Source organism: Pteropus alecto, unplaced genomic scaffold, assembly GCF_000325575.1.
Source record: "Pteropus alecto unplaced genomic scaffold, ASM32557v1 scaffold143, whole genome shotgun sequence".
NCBI classification, from domain to species: Eukaryota; Metazoa; Chordata; class Mammalia; order Chiroptera; family Pteropodidae; genus Pteropus; species Pteropus alecto.
The window spans coordinates 4,222,199-4,239,685 of record NW_006434828.1 but is presented as its reverse complement, the minus strand read 5'-3'; the positions used below and the strand labels follow the sequence as shown (position 1 = coordinate 4,239,685).

Here is a 17,487-nt window from a genome sequence, read left to right as displayed (position 1 = left end):
TGCCCAACGCTCAGTCCGATAGGATCCAAGCCTCGTGCTGTGTGCGGGCAGCACACTCGCCCAGGGGCTCCCTGCCGCCTGCTGGGCGGATGGGTCTCTGGGCCAAGGGTCCAGCTCCCCTCCCCACGCCTAGTCTCACCTGCCCCACGGGAAGGCCTCTGCCCTGCCCCGCCCCCGACTCTCCCCGCTTTCCCACCAACCCCCACCTCTCTCTCTGCGAGGTTCCGCTCCGCCGCCATGTCCCGGAGCCCCTGGCTCATCGCTGCGGCCTCTCTCTGGTGGGTGGAGATGGCGTCCTCAAACTGGGCCTGCAGGGCCTTCAGCTCCGCGGTCAGGGCGCTGATGGTGGCCTGCGGGGGGCAGTGAGCGGCTCAGGCACCAGGGGCCTCCTGTGGCATGGGCACCCGGCAGGCTGCTCAGGCCCGTGAGGGAGCCACACAGTGTCCAGGGACCAGACGGGCACAAGATGGGCGGGGGCCAGAGGCAGCCTGGTGACCATAGCCAAGGCCACTGGCCCCGAGGAGGCACGGTGGTGAAGGGCAGCTCCCACCGGGGCGAGGGGACTCTGGGCCCCATGGGCCCCCTGTCTGTCCTCCGGGGTCTCTGGGCTGCCAGGCCAGGGCAGGGTTCTCAGCACGAACACGCTTCCCGCCTCAACACTGCTGTCGAGCCCCTTTGCTGAGTGGCAAGGGGCCAGGAATGGCTATTTGGCAATTGAAAGGAGGCCCTGGCCTCAAGTGACACTGGGCTCGGGCTCCGCAGCCGGGCGGGGGGCTGGCCTTCGTGCCCAGGAGCTCAGGGTCGAGCCTCCGCCCTCGGAGGCTTGCCAGGCACAGGGGCTGGGGGGCCGCACCCACACCCCGTGAGCCCATGGCCTGGGGCATCCTCTGCGGCCAGCGCAGGGGGCCTCCCCCATCAGCGTAGGGAGAGCAAGGCCACATCCCAGCCCAGGAGACACTGAGGGGCCGGGGGAGGGGAGAGCTGGTGTGAGGGACGGCCTGGTCCCCAAGGCCAGGCAAGCGCAGGAGCCCTCGGTCAGCCTGGACTCGGCTTCCTGAATTTCCACACGGGCGAGTGGGATTAGGGAAGCCCACGGTCCCTGCCAGCTCCGCACGCCTGTGTCTCCTGCAGGGGCCAGGCAGCCACACCCAGGCTCCTCAGACTCCATCCGGGACTCGGCTCGGCCCGAACCCACTTCCCTGTGGCCCCAGCACCCAAGCCACTCTCTCCGGCACTAACCAGCCGATGGGCACGGGGAGGAGGCGGGGGTCACGGCAGGGCTCGTCATCAAAGAACCAGGCCGCCACCGGCTCACCTGGGCCCCCGGCCTGGGCCAGGCCTCTTGCCAGGATGCAGGGTGGCCTGACCTTTTCTTGGTGGCTTCATGCTCCCGGGAGCCCCAGGAGCCTGTACTGTGGCTGGCACGTGGTCTCCGGGGACGGGCTGGCCCCGCCCCCCCCGCGGGGTTCTGTGGACCACTGCTCGGGGCTCGGGCGGGCTGGGGTGGGCTCTCCCAGGCCCTGCTCTGGCCCTTGGTGCGGGAGCCTCCTCTGTCCCTACTGCTGCTGTCCCTCTCCGCGGGCGGGCGTCACCTCGGACAGCAGGTCTGCTGTGAGCCCGGGATGGCCCGGTGGTGCTCAGTGTGCCTGGGGGGCGCCCGCGAGGCTCGTGGGCCACGGGGCTCAGGCTGGGAGCCCCTCCCCCGGCCAGGGACGCTCACTCTTATGTCACCCACAACTGGTGTTCCTGGGCTGGCATCCCTCCTCCCCGCCCCTCTCAGCAGGTTTTAATTTCGATTTTCCAAGCCCAGGTGGCAAAAGGATTCTTAATGAGGTCCCCGAAGAGCCTGCTGGCCAGCAGGTCACCGCAGCCCAGGGGACACATGGCCAGTGGGAGGGAGGGCCCTCAGAGCCAGGGTCAGCTCCCAGGGCCTGCTGGAGCAGCTGGGTCAGGGCAGAGGAAGGGGAAAGCAACCCCAGGGGGCCCCCACACACCCCGGCTGTGCCCACAGAGGGGCCCCCGGCTCTCCCGGTGCCAGGAGCTCCCCGCCGCCCTGCCCAGCGATGGGGGTCCGGGCTGCCCGTCAGCAGAGAGGGGAGAAGTACCTGGCAGCCCCCTCTCACCCACTGCACAGAACCCCTGCCCAGCTGTCCGACAGCTCAGAGAAAACGCGTGGCCTTCCTGAGCCAGGACACCTGCCCAGCCCTGCAACCAGCCGGCGGCTCGGCTCAGGAAGTGAATTCTGGCCTGGAACCTTGGTCCCCACCCGGTCACACACTCATCCACGGACTCCTAGTCATTCATCTACCACCTGTGGAGCATCCGACCTGTGCCCCAGGCTGGAACACGTGGGACCAGGGTGAGCCAGGACCTCCTGTGTTAAAAATGAAAAAGCAGCGTGGACACAGGACGTGACCAGGGCTGGAGGGACGAAGGCAGGAGCAGAGGCGTGGCGCTGGCCCAGCAGGGCCGAGTGGGTAGGGCTGGAGGGAGTGGGGCCGGGCCCCCTGCCTGTCCACTGGCCTCGCCCAGCCCATGGCCTCGCTCGGTGGGTGCCCTCCGGGCGGGGCTTTGCCTCAGGTAGGTGCCAGCCTCCTCGCAGTAGCCGTGAGAGGCCTGGGCGTCTCCTGCAGTTGTGCTCAGGCGCACGAACTAGCAAAGCCGGGGCCGTGGAGCTCCCCTCGCTGCTGCTCACGTGCTCCCCAGGCTCTCTCCCCTCTGGCCTCTGGAATTCCTGGGGCCCGTAGGGGGCCGTGGCGGGCAGGGACCGGCTCCCTTAGCACCCCCGCCAGCTTTGGCTCACCCCGCCTTTCCATCTCATGAAGACAGCGTCCCTCCCAGCAAGAGATGCCCACGGGAAACTGAGGCTTGGGGGCTGGGAGGTGCCCCCGGGACCAGGTGGGAAGGGGTGCATCTGGGGGTCTGCCAGGCAGGTGCCTGTGTGCAGCTGACAGCCGCGGGGCTCACCTCTGCTCGCTCCTGCCGGCCGTGTGCCTCCTGCCGCGCCTGCTCCAGGTCCCGCGTGGCCGTGGACAGCGCCTCCTGCAGCAGGCCGCCCTCTGCTTCCTTCAGGGTCAAGGCCTGCACGATGGACAGACGGGGCCGCGTGGGCGCCGAAGCCCCAGCAGGGGCGTGGCGTGCTCCTGGCTCCGGCCCCCGCTCCGGGGAGGGGCAGCACCCCAGAGGTGGCCATTTCCCAAGGGGGTGGACAGGGTCCAGCCTCTGCGCCTGTGCCGGGGCAGCTGCCCCACTGGTGCCCGGCCCCCTCGCCACCGTGCACCTGCCCCAAACCCGCTCCTGCTCAGGGGCGTCACAGACACCTCCTCCCCAGAGCCCCAGTCCCTCCGGGCGGCGCCTTCTACAGAGCACAAACTGGGGACCACTAATGGTCCTGACCCTCCAAGAACGCCCCACGTCACTAAGGGAGGAGGACAGAGTTTGGCGATGGTCCTCGATGTCACTCGACGCCCGGGGCACTGAGGAGGCAGCCTGTGGACGTGCTGGGGTCAGCGGCCGCTGTTCGTAACGTTTGCAATAGCAACAACCCGGCCTCCCAGCCTCAGGGAAAGGTGGGGACCGAGTTCTGCCACCAGCCAGTAATTCCGCCAGCGACGCCCCCGTGAGGAACCCTCGGGGCCCGAGTGCCCTGATGGGCGCAGGTGACGTGCAGTGACTCCAGCAGGACAGACCTCGCCCCACGTGTCCCTTCGTCGGGCCGGCCGCGGCTCACGGCCTTTACGATGAACCTGGGATCGCAGGTGCTGCCCCTGCTCGAGTTCTGAGTCGGGTGAACTGTCGAACCCGACGGGCTCCGCGCAGAGCTTCGCGCCATCCCAGGCGTTCTGCGGATGCCCTTCCCGCACGACGTGACGGCCTCCCGTTCCTCCTTTAGGGTCGCCCCCCAAAGGCCGCCACAGATGCAAAGCCTTTTCCTCCCGAGAGCACGGACCCCACGCCCAGCCGGGCACCGTGCAGCCCTGGGCAAGGCGGTCACGTCTGCGGGCCGCGCTGTTCTCCCCAGAAAAATGGGGCTGATAAGAGCAAGTACCTCAGAGTGTTTGAGAATCGAACTAGAAACACGGCGGGTCTGACGACAGACCTTGCCTCCTCCAGCTACTGTAACTCCTGCCCTGCGATCTGTCACTTGTGCCAACATCCGACAGTCCTGTCACTCTGTGTGACATCATGTGAATGTGTTTACTTCTCTGCCCAGTTCACAGAACAGTGAGTGCTTCGTGCTGTCACAGTATAGTGAGGATCTGGACTCAGAAGTAGCTTTTACACACCCCGCGTCTGACTCCCCACAGCCTGCAGGACGGTCGGGGGAGTGGCTGACGGTTGGACACGCTGATGGCTGGCTGACGCATCGGGTGGATGAATGGCTGGTCAGACACCTGGACGAATGGTGCATATGAGTGGATGGCTGAGCGTGCGGACAGAGAGGAGCCTATTTAAGTGAATAGATGGGTAGATGGTCAGACGAGTGGATGGACAGTTGTGTGGATGGACAGTTGTGTGGATGGACAGTTGTGTGGATGGATGGTTGGATGGATGGATCATTGGATGGACGTTTAAGCAAACTGGTGGGTAGATGAAAGGTCAGGAGTGGGCACAGACGCCGAGTATGTGGATACGCGGCCACATATGCGGGTAGACAGCTGGGTGTGTGGACAGAATAGATAGCCAAGTGCGTGCACGGATGATGGACAAGTGAGGGCATGAGCAGATGGATGGGCAGATGGATGGTCAGACAAATGGATGGATAAATGGATAGGTGGATGGACGGATGGATGGATGGATGATGGATGGACGGGTGGATGGATGGATAGACAGACGGATGCATGAGCGGATGGATCCATGCATGGATGGGCTGACGAATGGAGGAACAGATGGACGGACAGGGAGATGTGTGGACGGGCGGATATACTTCCTCCAGGAGCGCTGTGGGTGGCCCGCGTTACGGCAGCAGTGACATGGAAAGGCCACCCTCACCCGTCCTCTTGCGGGGTCAGAGGAGGCGCGGCGAGGTGGGCGTGAGCAGTGCCCGGTGGGCCTCACCTGCTGCATTTCGCATTCCAGATGGAGGAGGCTTTCATCCCGCTCGCGCTTCAGGCTCCGAATTTCTTCCTCCAAGGCTTCCTTCTTGGCTGTGCTTTTTGCTACCAGTTCCTTGTCCCGCTCCAGCTGCCGTGCGGCCGCCTCCTTCTCCTCCGTCAGAGACAGGCTCAGGGTCTCCTGGGCCGAGGCAAAGGAACAGGCCGTGAGGCCTGCACAGGTCAGGACACATGGGACCAGCGTGTGCACGTGGTCCTGGCGAGACCTGGTTCCCGGACGCCAGGGCGGGACGGGTCCCCAGGGGTGGTTCGGTCCCGCCAGCTGCGTGCCCCTTGTCTTACACACAGTGACACTGAGGCAGAGCTGCACGGGGCTCCCTGGGCCTCCACCTCACCATCCTGCACTTAAATAACGGTTCACAAAACTTTCCTGAGCCTGCAGAGTGCGCCAAGCCCCACTGACACACAGGGCACGTGGACACACCACCAGCAAGGCCCACAGGAGTGAACAGTGGCATGGCCGGGCAGGCGGCGGAGCTCCCTCCAGCTGTGGGGCCTCAGACTGCAGCCAGGGGCCCGGCTCTGGCCCCCGCTGAGGGAGAGGACCTGCCCCGCACATGCTCAGGCCCCGTGACCTAAGTGTGCACTCGGGCTGTGAGGAGTCGTCCTCTGCCCCCAGCACCCCAGCCCGAGAGCTCGCTGTTCTCCGGTAGACCCTTGGGAGCCCCCGGGGAGGCAGACCTTCTCCTTCTGGAGCCGGGCCAGGTCCTCACGGTGGGTCAGCGCCTGGTTCTCCAGGGCCAGCTGTGCCTCCCGCTCCTGCTGTGCCACCTGCTGCTGGAGCCGCCCCACGTCCCACTGCAGCTTCATCTCCTCGACCTCCCAGGCGCTTCTCAGCTGCTCCATCTCCACTGCAAAGTGACACACACGTCGAGGACGGGTCGCAAGGCCCCCACACCATGGGACCCCCTGTGGCCCTTGCAAGCTCCCTGTGGAGTGACGGCCCCAAGAAGTGAAAGCCACCTGCCCTGAGGAGGCTGCCAGGGTGGCGGGGACAGAGCCCCACTGCAGCGTCTGTGTCCTGACCGTCCATTGCCCTGGCCAGGCCCAGGGGCTGGGTGGTCTGAACGTGGCAGGGTGGGCTGAGCAGGGCTGGGAGCACAGGGCAGGGGCTGCATGCTGACCCTGTGGCCACAGGCCAGTTTTGAGCCTCAGGCCAGGGCTGGAAGCAGGTGGGAGAGGGACCGCCCCCACAGACAACGGTGTTGGGACCCATTCAGCCGCATGAGCTCTGTGTTTGTGCCACCGGGGGCCCGGGCAGTGGGAGCAGCACATCTGGGACTGAGCTCCATCGAAGGGGCCTTCTGGGCCCACGTGGGGAGACTGGAGCAGAGGGGGCCGCGGAGCACCTTGCAGGGCCTGCCGAGCGAGCCGGGCGCTCTGGGCCTCTCCCTCCAGCTGTTCCTGCTGTGTCTGCAGCTGCGCTGCTAGCTGCCGAGCCTCCGAAAGGCTGCTCTCCAGTGAGTCCCGCTCGGCCCTACGGAGAAGCATCACACAGTGGGCAAGTCACCCAGGCGGCCCTGCCCACGAGAGCCGGCCCACGCCCATTCGCCGGATGGCAGAACGGTGCCGGCCAAGGCCAGGCTGGTGGATCGGAGGACAAACAGGGGACACTGCGTTCCTTTTTAATCTCTAGTAACAAATTGAACCTTACTCAAAACATGTTTCAGGTGGATTAAGAGCTAAATGCAAAAGAAAAAAACCGAACAGCTAAACAACTCAGCACTATAAAAGCAGTAGAAAAAAATACAGAAGAGTATTTTATAATTTCCTTTTTAAGCGAGACACAAAGGCTAGAAGACAAAAATAGATGCGGACAGATCTAAGCACAATTAAAGAGAGGGCCGGGGAGCTTTTACGCAGAAAACCAACTTAAAAGACAAGGGGTAGACTTGGAGGGAAAAAACCGCACTGACTATACAAAGGGTCAATAGCCATCATATACAAAGAGCTCCTACCAATCAATGACAGAAAGTCAGTGGATCCTACAGAAAAATGAGAAAAAATGACTGTTATTTACACAAAACTCCACCAATGGTGAATAAACACACGAAACTTGCTCAACCTTACCAGTATTCAAGGAGATTCTAATCACAGCCATCGATCTTATCGATCATGCATTAGATACCAAAAGATCAAAGTGCTGGTGATGCCCGGAGTTCTTAGGGTGTGAGGGTCACTTCCTTTGCGGGGGGGGGTGGAATTCCAAAACTTAAAGTGCGCCTATCATTGAGCCAGCAAGTCTACTTCTAGGTGTCAGTTCGTTAGAAACACACAAAACCCAGCAATGCGTGTCCAAGGACGTTCTCTGTGGCTGCACACAGGGCGTTAACCGGACTCGGCTTCAGCGCTGAGGGGGCAGCTTGCTTTGGAAACTGGTGCACTCGTCGGTTGTAACAAGGACGAGGAAACTCTCTTCTCTATGCTCTTGTCACAGAAAGCGTTGCTTGGAAAAGCGAAAACAGGACCACACATGGCATGACCCCCAGAAATGCAGAAGCTGCCCGTGTCCCTGTACACAAGATGCCAATGCCCAGAAAACACCCAGAATGACAGGCGGCAGCCGACACCAGTGCCCACCTCTGTGGAGGGCGATGAAGTGGCTTGAACTTCTGACAGCCAATCTGTCAACCAGCCAGTGAGCACGTTTTAATTGTTACTATGCTCTGCTGTGCTGGGTGACATAGGTGACCAAGCAACTCACGGGCTCTCCACACTCAATGCAATACCCGCGTGAACACACCAACAGCAAATGCACAGCCGCATGCGAGTTGGTGGGTCAGGGAGGCCGTGGGCCCTCGCCCAGTCTCGCTGGGCCTCCCTGCCCGCTGCTGCCACCTTTGGGTGCATCAGCACCTTCCGGGGCTCCCCAATGTCTGCAGAGCCCAGAAACTTCCCTTCTCTGATATCTGGGTCCCCTCCAGCCTCACCCCCCAACACTGCGTGGCGCCCCGCCCCTGTGATGCCCCGCCCACGCTGCATGGTGCCCCGTCCCCCGTGGTGCCCAGCTCCCCGTGCTCCCTGGGCCTGGACCGCTCTCCCCAGCTCTGCTTGTGGAAAATCCTTCCAGGTGTACCTGGAGCCCTCAGGTCACCCCTGGGGGAAGGGACCTCTGCTGCTCAAGAGCTGCAAGAGGCCTGGGAACCTGAAAGGTGGCCAGTCCCTCTGTGGAAGCCCAGGGCAGCTCAGCCTCCCACGTGGCCAGAGAGAGTGAGCAGCTGGGGCGCAGGCTAAAACCCAGCCCACCTTGAGGGCTAACCAGCGTGCCGGCACCTGTGAGCTAAGGGGTCCTAGAGCTGCAGCCTGGTCAGGGCCTGGGAGTGGGGGCTGGAGGACCTCAAATCCAGGGTCCTCTGGCTGTGGGAGGTTTCGTCAGGAGGCGGGAGGAGCTGGGGCAGGGCTTGTCACACCGAGACGTGTCACTGCTCCCTGGGAGCTCACTGAAACCGGGCAGCCAGACCCTCTGGCCCCAGCGAGCTAGCCGGATAAATGCCGTGTGTGTCGGGCAGCTGTGGTTTCAGGACAAGTCCTGTCAGCAGAGGCCTGGACTGGGCATCACGAAATGCTGTTTAGTGGGCGTGTGACTGCCTGGGGGATGTGGGGCTGCTCCGTGCAGACGTCAGGGCAAGGTCGGGCAGAACCCGCTTCCGATAGCCTCTGACAGAGCCTGTGGTCCAGGAGCTGATGCTGGCAGGAGGAGGGGCCTCGAAGCCCTGCTCTCCCGAGCACCTGGGGGCCCGGGAGGCAGCATGGGCAGGGCATGGGGCCCTCTGCTCCTGACAGCCCCCAGCAGGCTTGGTCAGGCTTTCTACCATGATTTATGCACGAGCTTCCATTTGGAGGTTTGTCTGTGAAGGTGACCCAGATACACAGATTTCTCAGCACCTCCAGATTCTGGAACTCCAGGAGGAACTCTGTCCACGAAACCCTTAGCTGCTCCTGAGAGGGGCCCCAGGGCCCACAAAGCCGTCTGCTGCTGGATTTCCGTGGAGCCTCGGGACCAGCTCGGCTCACCAGGCAACAGCCCACAGGGCACCCCGGTGTTGCCCAAAGTGCCCACTCCACATCTTCTGGAGGTGCCCCCCGGGGGGACTTTGGTGCTCACTCTGCCCCCGCCCTCAGATCATGGTTCCTTGGGGCTGGCACCACTCCCGACTCCAAGGACAGGCATGTGACCCCGGCCTGCCGGTCTAAGCCTGCGATTCCAGGATTGGTTCAAGGATGTCAGGTGGCTGAAGGTGGCCGACGGCGGCAGCTCTCGGGCTTTGTGGGGAGAAGGGCATGCCGCCTGCTCGACGGGGAAGCCTGGAGTGGCCACCGGCCATCCTGCCACCTCTCACCCAGCACCTGCCTGAGAACAAAACCTCCTCCGCGCCGAGCAGCACTGAGGGGTAGAGGCGGGACTCTGAGGACGCTGTGGGCGCGCCTGGATCCAGCCTCGCCTGAAGCCGCATGTACCCCGAACTTTGCAGATCTGTGAGCAAGACACTCCACGGCTCTCTTCCGCCACTGGCCAGTGCAGCCGCCTCTCTGAGGAAGGGTTCTCACTGGATTAACCTCTCCGCGACGTCCCCTGCCACGGGCACTGTGGTGGCACCTCACTCGCAGCCTGTCGCCCACGTAGACACGCTAGCCCTGAGTGAGTGCCCCGCCCCTGCCACACGGTGGGCTGAGGGCAAGGCCGTACAGACATGCCCTGCCCCTCAGCCCCGGGTACCTGAGATCAGCTGCCTCCTCAGCCGTGAGCTGGCTCTGCCTCTCCAGGGCCTCTCGCTCGGCCAGCAGCTGGGCCCGCTCCTCAGACAAGGCCCCCTTCTCCTGCAGGGCCTTCTGGAGAGTGTCCATCTGGGCCTCCCGGTCCTGCAGGCTCTGGGCCAGGTGCTCCTCCAGGGCCTGTTTCTTGCATGTGACCTACAGGAGGAGGGAGGGGAGAGTCCAGCGGAGAAAGTGTGGGACGGGGAGCGGGGACCAGTTAAGGGAAAACAAAGCCTCAGGAGAAGCAACCTCCAGCAGCATGGCCTGGAGGAGAAGGTAGGGGAGGGGAGTGGCCAGAAGACATACTGGGCCTCAGAGACGCACAGTGGAGGGGACCTCCACTCCTGTGGCCATGACGGAGGAGTCGCTGAACTGAGCACTCCCAGCTGACCTCGTTTGGGCCACAGGGGTCCAGAGGACAGGAAACACTGTGCGGAAATGGCAGTAGAAGGTGAGAGGGAGCCGGGTTACTGGAGAGGAACACTTCCACCTAGATCGTCACAAAAACCTGGACAAAACATATCCCGGAATCTGTGTGAGGCCTCAGAGACCCGCCGGGCAGCTGGACGGAAGGAGCCGAGAGCTTGGAACATGGATGGGCCCACCAGCTGGTCCCCCGTCCCTCCTCATTGGTTGAGAAATTGGGAAGCCAAGGAGAGCTCCTGGCAGTACTATGGCCTTAGAGGTCCAAAAACTCAAATTCAGAGCCATCAAAGCAAAAGGGCCCCCCAAAACAGGCCAGGGTTCCAGTCATAGCCACAGAGGCCTTTGCTCCAGGAGGAGGGGTGAGTCAGAAATAGACCCTCCCTAATAAGCCTGGAGCCCAGGCTTGAGGCACCTGGTCACGACGATCATCTGCTGTCATTGCCAGGATCGGAAGTCAGTCCTCTCTGGAGGAAGAACTGCAGCGTCCAATTATTTCTATCATTTTATTGTGTGCATGATATTTGGCATTTGGTTAACATTACCAGGCCTATCAGGAGATAAGATTATATGGCAAAAACCATATATAAGAACATAAAAAAAAACCCCAAAAAATGGACTCCCCCTGCCTCCTTGGCCATCCAGATATTAGAGTCATCAGGCACGGACTTTAAAATAGCTGTGATTAAATGTTTAAGAAGATGAATGGCAAGATGGAGAATTTCGCAATAGAACTAGAAACTAAATATAAACAACATAAATGAAAAATAATCAAAATTAATAAATATAAGGGTTCCATGACAGATTAGACAGATTGGAAGACTAAGAATCGGGAAGATAAACAAAAAAAATGTATTCAGACTGAATCGCGAAGAGGAAAAAAAGATGGAAAACACCGAAAATTGTAACAGATATAAGACGAGGTAGAAAGGCCCAGTGTACGCATGATTAGGGTTGCAGGGGGAGAGGAGAAGGCATATTTGAACAGATGCTGGACAAGGATTTTCTAAATCTAACAAATCGAGCCACAGATGTAAAGTGAGCCATAGTTCCCCAAAAGGATAAATACAAAGAAAATGTCACATAGATCTATCTTAGTAAAGTTTTTGAATACCAAACTAAAGAAAGATATCTTTAAAAATCAGTGGGGTGGGGGCCGGGAACCACATACGTACACATCGCCTTTAACCGAAAAAACAAAAAGACCTACGTTTGACTTCCAAAGAGCAACAGTGAAAGTCGAAAGGCTGGAAAAAAATAATGGCTACTCTCGTATTCTATACCCAGCAAAAATATTCTTCAAACGTGAAGACCAGAACATTTCACTCCTGATGATGAAGACTGTTCAATGAGCCTGAATTCTACGGCAGACGCCCCCTTGTGGTGTCTGCTAGCTGCTAAGTAGCACAGGCCCCAGGGCCTTAGGAGCCAAGGACAAAGCCTTAGCTAAAAGCCTGAGAACTTGACCTATGACTTCAGCAAGCTTATGAGTAAGGGGGCGGGGGATGGGACATCAATATCAGAAAAAGTAGATGACAGTAAAAACAATATTGATAGAGACAGGAGGGGATGTTTTATCATGATAAAAAGTCTGTTCTCACGAAGACATAAAATACTAAAGATGTATGCAGCGCAATAATAGGAACTCAAAATATATAAGGCAAACATGGGCAGAGCTAAAGGCAGACACAGACATTTCCACAATCACAGAGATTGTAATGCCCTTCTGTTACTGATAGAATATGGAGACAAAAGCAACCAGCCAAATAAACCAAGGCAAACAAATAAACAAAAACCAGTAAGGACATAGAAGATTTAAACACTATCAAGTCACTAGACTTACTTAATATTTATAGACACTGCGCTCACCGATAGCATAACCCTTCACATGATAACAGAATGTTCAGGATAATAGGTTGGCCACACAACACACCTCAGTACATTTAAACCCATTAAAATAATATGGAGTGTGTTTTCTGACCATGATGGAATCTTAGAAATGGAAAACAATTAGATATTTAGAAAACCCATTAAAATAATATGGAGTGTGTTTTCCATAATGGAATCTTAGAAATGGAAAACAATTAGATATTTAGAAAACCCCTACATTTGGAAATTAGGCAATATACATCTAAGTGATCAAAGAAGAAATCACATAGAAGATGAGAAAATAGTTTGAACTGAATGATAATAACAACACAAGCAAAATTATCAAATGCAGAAGAAGAAAGCCACAAGAATAAATAGGAAATCTGAGTAGCCCTATATCTGTTAAAAAATTGAATTTGTTATTGAAACTTTTCTCACAAAGAAAACTCCGGCCTCATGTGACTTCACTAGTGAATTCTACCAACATTTAGGGAAAATAACACCAAATTTAAAACACTTTCAGTATATTGAGGAGGAAGGAACACTTCCCGACTTATGAGGCCCTGATTCCAAATCTGACAAAAATGTTACAAGAAAAAAATTACAAAAAACGAGAAAATTATTGACCAATATTCCTCATGAGTATAGATACAAAAATCCCTAACAAAATATTATGAAATTAAAAGAAAAAATATATAAAATGTCTATTAACTTATGACCAAGTAGGGTTTACCTCAGGAATGCAAGGTTGGTTTAACATTAAAAATTCACCAATTCACCACATTAACAGAATAAGGAGGACAACGATGTAATAGATAGAATAGATACAGAAAACACATTAAACAGAATTCAAAACTCATTCATGATGAAATCTCTCAGCAGACTAGGAATAGAATGGAATGTACTCAGTCTGATAAGGGGCATCTATGGAAAGCCTGCGGACAACATCACACTTAAGAGTGAAATGCTGAATTCTCTCGCTGTGATTGAGTTTGGCGGGAAGCTGGCCAATGTCACCGCCTCCTTTTAGCTTTGTTCTGCTGGCATTTAGCCAGGGCCTTAAAGAAAGGAGAAATAAAGGCACCGAGATCAGAACGGAGGTGAAGCTGTTGTTATCCACAGGCAACGTGACGACGCACGTGGGAAGCCCTGGTACTCGGAAGTGCACTCGTCAAGGGCGCATGATTCAAACGTAATAACATGAGATCACGTTTCTAGATACTAGTAAAGAACAAGGGGAAAACGAAATTAAAACAGCAAGACGATCCACAATATCAAACCTAGGAATTAATTTAATCAAACATGTATAAGACTCCCACACTGAAAACTACAAAACACAGTCGAGAGGAATTAAGTAGACGCATACTTAATGGAGGCATACCATGTTCATGAACAGACAGCTCGGTATACTTCACGTGTCCGGTCGTCTCAGACTGGTCTATAAAATCAACACCATCCCAATCAGGCTTTTTTTGGGGTGAGATACAAATTGACTCTACCATGTATATGGATACGCGAAGGATTTAGAACAGAGAAAACAATCTTGGAAAAGCAGAATAAGATTGAAGCACTTACACTATCTAATTTCGAGACTTACTAAAAAACTACAATAATCAAGACAGTGTGGTTTTGGTGAAAGAAGAACACGGATTCGTGCAGATCAACCACATGATCTGTGCGCCTACATGACTCATGTGTTTTCAACAAGTCACCAAGGTAATTCAAGGGGGAAAGGAGAGTCTTTCCAAAAACCGGTGCTAGAACAACTGGATATTAGCATGAAAGACGACAGCCTTCAGTTCCTTCTTCATACCGTACCCATGTGGTTCGCGCACTCTGGTGTGTGTCGGAATCACCTGCAGGGCTAAAATCCAAATTTCTGGGTCCCGCCCACAGAGCTTCTGCTGTAGGCGGTTTGGGGTGGGCCCAAGAATCTGCGCTTTTAACAAGTCCCAGGTGACCTGATGCTGCTGGTCGGCAGAGCAGACTTGGGGAACCTGGTCTGCACAAACATCAACGGGAAATGGATCAGGGACTTAATGCGACAGCGAGGTGACAACATAGGATGATATTTTCTTGTTCTTGGGTTAGGCAAACGTTTCTCAGACAGGGCCTAGAAAATACTAACCATAACGTTTTTAAGAAACTTCGTTAATGGGACTTTGCCAAAGTTAAAAATCTCTCTCCATCAAAAATACCATTAAGGAAATGTACACGCAAGTCACAAACTTGAAAATATTCAGTTCGCCGACCTGACGAAGTACATGTATCTGAGCTATGTGAAAGCGCCTATGCATCCATAACCAAAATACAAAAAGCCAATAAAAAATGGGCGAAAGACTTGAATAGACAGTGGACAAAAGGAGGTCTATAAATATCCAACAAGCACATGAAAATGTGCTCAACATCACTCGTCATCAGGGAAATGCAATCCAACCACATGACATAGAACTTCACACACAGGGAAGAGCTGAAAAGATCGGATGACACCCAAAGTCGACAGGGCCAAGGAGCGGCTGGGGGACCCTACGCTGCCGGCAGCAGAGCGAAGAGACAGAGCCACTCTGGGGAGCTATGTGGCAGTTCTTCGTGACGGCCGACGCGTGCGTGCCCACCGTTTCGCTCCGACGCATTTACCCAGGGAAATGAGAATCCGTGTTCATCACAGTCTTGTCCATTGTGGCCCCAAACCGGAAACAGCCCAGGTGCCCAGCTGCAGGCCAGGTAAGCGAGCGCGGGTTTTCGGTCCAGGGGAACATCGCTGGGCAGTGAAACCCGACACGCTCTCGACGCGCCCGACCACACGACGCCCCTCGAACGTGCCGAGAGAGAGCAGCACTCAGCGCGTCTGTGCTCTGTGACTCCGCATACGGGAAGCTTGGAAGCGCCAGGCGACACCGGTGCGGGCGGCACTCGGTACTCGCAGAGCAGAGGCTGCGGGGGGCGGGGGCCCGGGAACCTACAGCCCGGAGGCACAGTTCTGCATCTCGACCTCGGTGGTGGCTGCCCAGGCGCACACGGCCGTCAGACCTCACCGCACCGTGCCCTGGCTTACTGAAGGCCAGGCAGACTGCAGCTAAAAACGATGGCCGAGAGGCAGGACAGAGTCTGAGAAACCCTAAGTGGTCCCAAGGGTGACAGGGCCGTGGGGCCTGCACACCGCTGGGGGCCCAGGACTCTGCAGGGACAGGGTTCCATGTGGACCCATGAGGCTGGGGTCAGGAAAAAGCCAAACCGCTTCGGCACTGCCCCCCGCTGGCCTGGCCTGCTCCTCCGCACAGATTTACGTCACCAGATTTGGGGGCAGATGCACAGGCGAGTGAGCGGCTGAGCCTGGGGCGTCCGCTCTGGATGTGGTCCAGGAAGGAGGGGACCGAGACAGGAGGAGGCCGCGAAGCCCTGGACCCCCGAGCGTGTGGGCGCCGCCGGGCCTCGTCCCGCTGGCAGCAGCCGGGCGTGGCGGTCTCTGCGCACTCGCCCCCCGGACCGACCCCCACCACCGGGCAGCCGTCTTCTGAGCAGCGTGCAGGTCCGCAGTGCAGGTCGCAGGCCCTGGCGTCCCAAGCTGGTTTCACATCGTAAGGTGGCCCGTGACTGACCGCAGCCCAGAGAGGAAGGGGCGGCCGGCGGGCCCCTCACCTGGTGCACCTGCTCCTGCAGCTGGGCCCTCTCATGCCGGAGCCGGGCCACCTGCCCCTCCAGCTGCTCCAGCCGCTGCTCCAGGCCCCCGCGCTCGGCCCGCGCCAGCTCCAGCTGCTGCTCGGCCCGCGCCAGCTGCTCCCGGGCGCCCGCCTGCCCCTGCTCCAGCGCCTGCTGCTGCTCCCGAAGCTGGTCCCGCTCCTGCTCCAGCTGCCACCAGGGGACGGGACGGGGTCTGCGTCCAGGTCCACGTGCCGCACATCCCCGACCCCACGGGCTGACCGCCCCTGCCCTGGCCTGCCTCGGAGGTATGCCTCCCCTCCCTCAGGTTCCCTTGTCCCTCTGGGGGTCCCTTCCCCCCAAACCTGTTCCCAGTCCAGAAATGGAGAAGATGGGGCGGGGCAGGGGGGATGAGAGCGGAGGGCCCGGACGCGGATGCGGGAGGCTCAGGGCGAGGCCCGCCCGCTGGGCCGTCGCACCTGCAGGATCTGCTGGTTCAGGTCGCCTTTGTCCTGTGCCAGCCCCTCCATCAGGCCGGCCATCTTGGCCAGCGAGTCCCTTTGCTCCACCCCCTCAGACTTCAGCCTGGTCACCAGCAGCTCCAGGTCAGCATTGCTGCACTCGGCCTGGGGCAGGGGAGGAGGGCAGCGGTCACCCTGAGGGGACTCCAGGGAGGGACTCTGGGATTCTGGCGCTGGGGTAGGAGTGAGCCCCCCGTCGTGGAAGTGTGCAAGCTGGAGCCCTGGGCGGGACGGGGTGGAAGGGGTCCCACGGGAGGAAGGCCCCTGGGTGCTCAGGCTGCCGTCAGAAGTGAAGGGGTGTCTGAGAGGGCACCGAGGTGCGGGGTGACCAGCCGTCAGGGAGGATGGACCCTGTCCTGGCCAGTGACCGAGGAGGTCGTGGGTGACTTTGGTGGCTCTGGGGATAGACCAAGGGCTCAAGCGGGTGAGGGAGGTGGGCTGCCGGGCGGTGGGCGGGGCGCCCGGGCACCCAGGTGGGCACGGAGGGGGACAGAGGGGGCCGGAGGGGGCCGGAGGCGGGACCGAGGCGGCGCTTGGGCGTACCCGGGCCAGAGCTCCGCGCACAGCCTCCTTCTCGCCTTCCAGAAGGTCCCTCTGCAGCCGGGCTGCGTCCAGCGCCTCGCGGGCCAGCACCAGCTCCTTCTTGAGCCCCGAAACCTTGTCCTCCAGCTGCTCCAGGCGCCCTTGACTGAGGTCCCAAAAGCAGAGGCCAGGGCTGTGAAGTCCCCTCAGGTCTAGCTGGGGCCACCTCTCAGGACCCAGCGGGCCCAGGAGCTCCAAGGGCGCCCGCGGTCACCCTGGAGGCCACGAGGTTGGCGAGTCCACGGGGCTGGGGTCAGCTGGGGTTGGGTTGTCTGTCCGTGTCCCCCCCGTGGGCACGCTGGGTGAGGAGTGTGTGCATATGCTGGGTGGCGCCCGCCTCTGCTGGGCCCTGGGTGGTGGGTTCACCTGGCTGAGAACTGGGTGGGTGTCTGGGTGTTGGGGTGATGGCCCAGCCTGGGAGAGCCCTTCACCCCCGCTGTCTCATTGGGTGCCCCCCACTCCATGAGACAAGACCGTTGAAGAAGTGGTCCCCAGTGACGAGGACGCCAAGGCCCAGAGGGAGGACATGAAAGCCTGCTTGTGGCGAGGCAGACCTGGACGGCCCCAGCCCCCCGCCCGGCCCG

General features: G+C 58.7%; 1 protein-coding gene across 1 annotated transcript in view; it reads right to left on the bottom strand.

Annotated features, from left to right (window-relative positions):
* The window catches only part of CROCC2 (ciliary rootlet coiled-coil, rootletin family member 2), a 49,853-nt gene that overhangs the window by 20,222 nt on the left and 12,144 nt on the right, over nucleotides 1-17,487 (bottom strand). The window contains exons 12-20 of the mRNA XM_025045433.1: nucleotides 16,865-17,009; nucleotides 16,280-16,426; nucleotides 15,801-16,010; nucleotides 9,832-10,025; nucleotides 6,464-6,591; nucleotides 5,796-5,965; nucleotides 5,059-5,235; nucleotides 2,968-3,081; nucleotides 207-350 (exon numbers count right to left, since the gene is read on the bottom strand). Of these exons, the coding sequence (XP_024901201.1) occupies nucleotides 207-350; nucleotides 2,968-3,081; nucleotides 5,059-5,235; nucleotides 5,796-5,965; nucleotides 6,464-6,591; nucleotides 9,832-10,025; nucleotides 15,801-16,010; nucleotides 16,280-16,426; nucleotides 16,865-17,009 (1,429 nt within the window). The remainder of the gene's footprint in view (nucleotides 1-206; nucleotides 351-2,967; nucleotides 3,082-5,058; nucleotides 5,236-5,795; nucleotides 5,966-6,463; nucleotides 6,592-9,831; nucleotides 10,026-15,800; nucleotides 16,011-16,279; nucleotides 16,427-16,864; nucleotides 17,010-17,487) is intronic.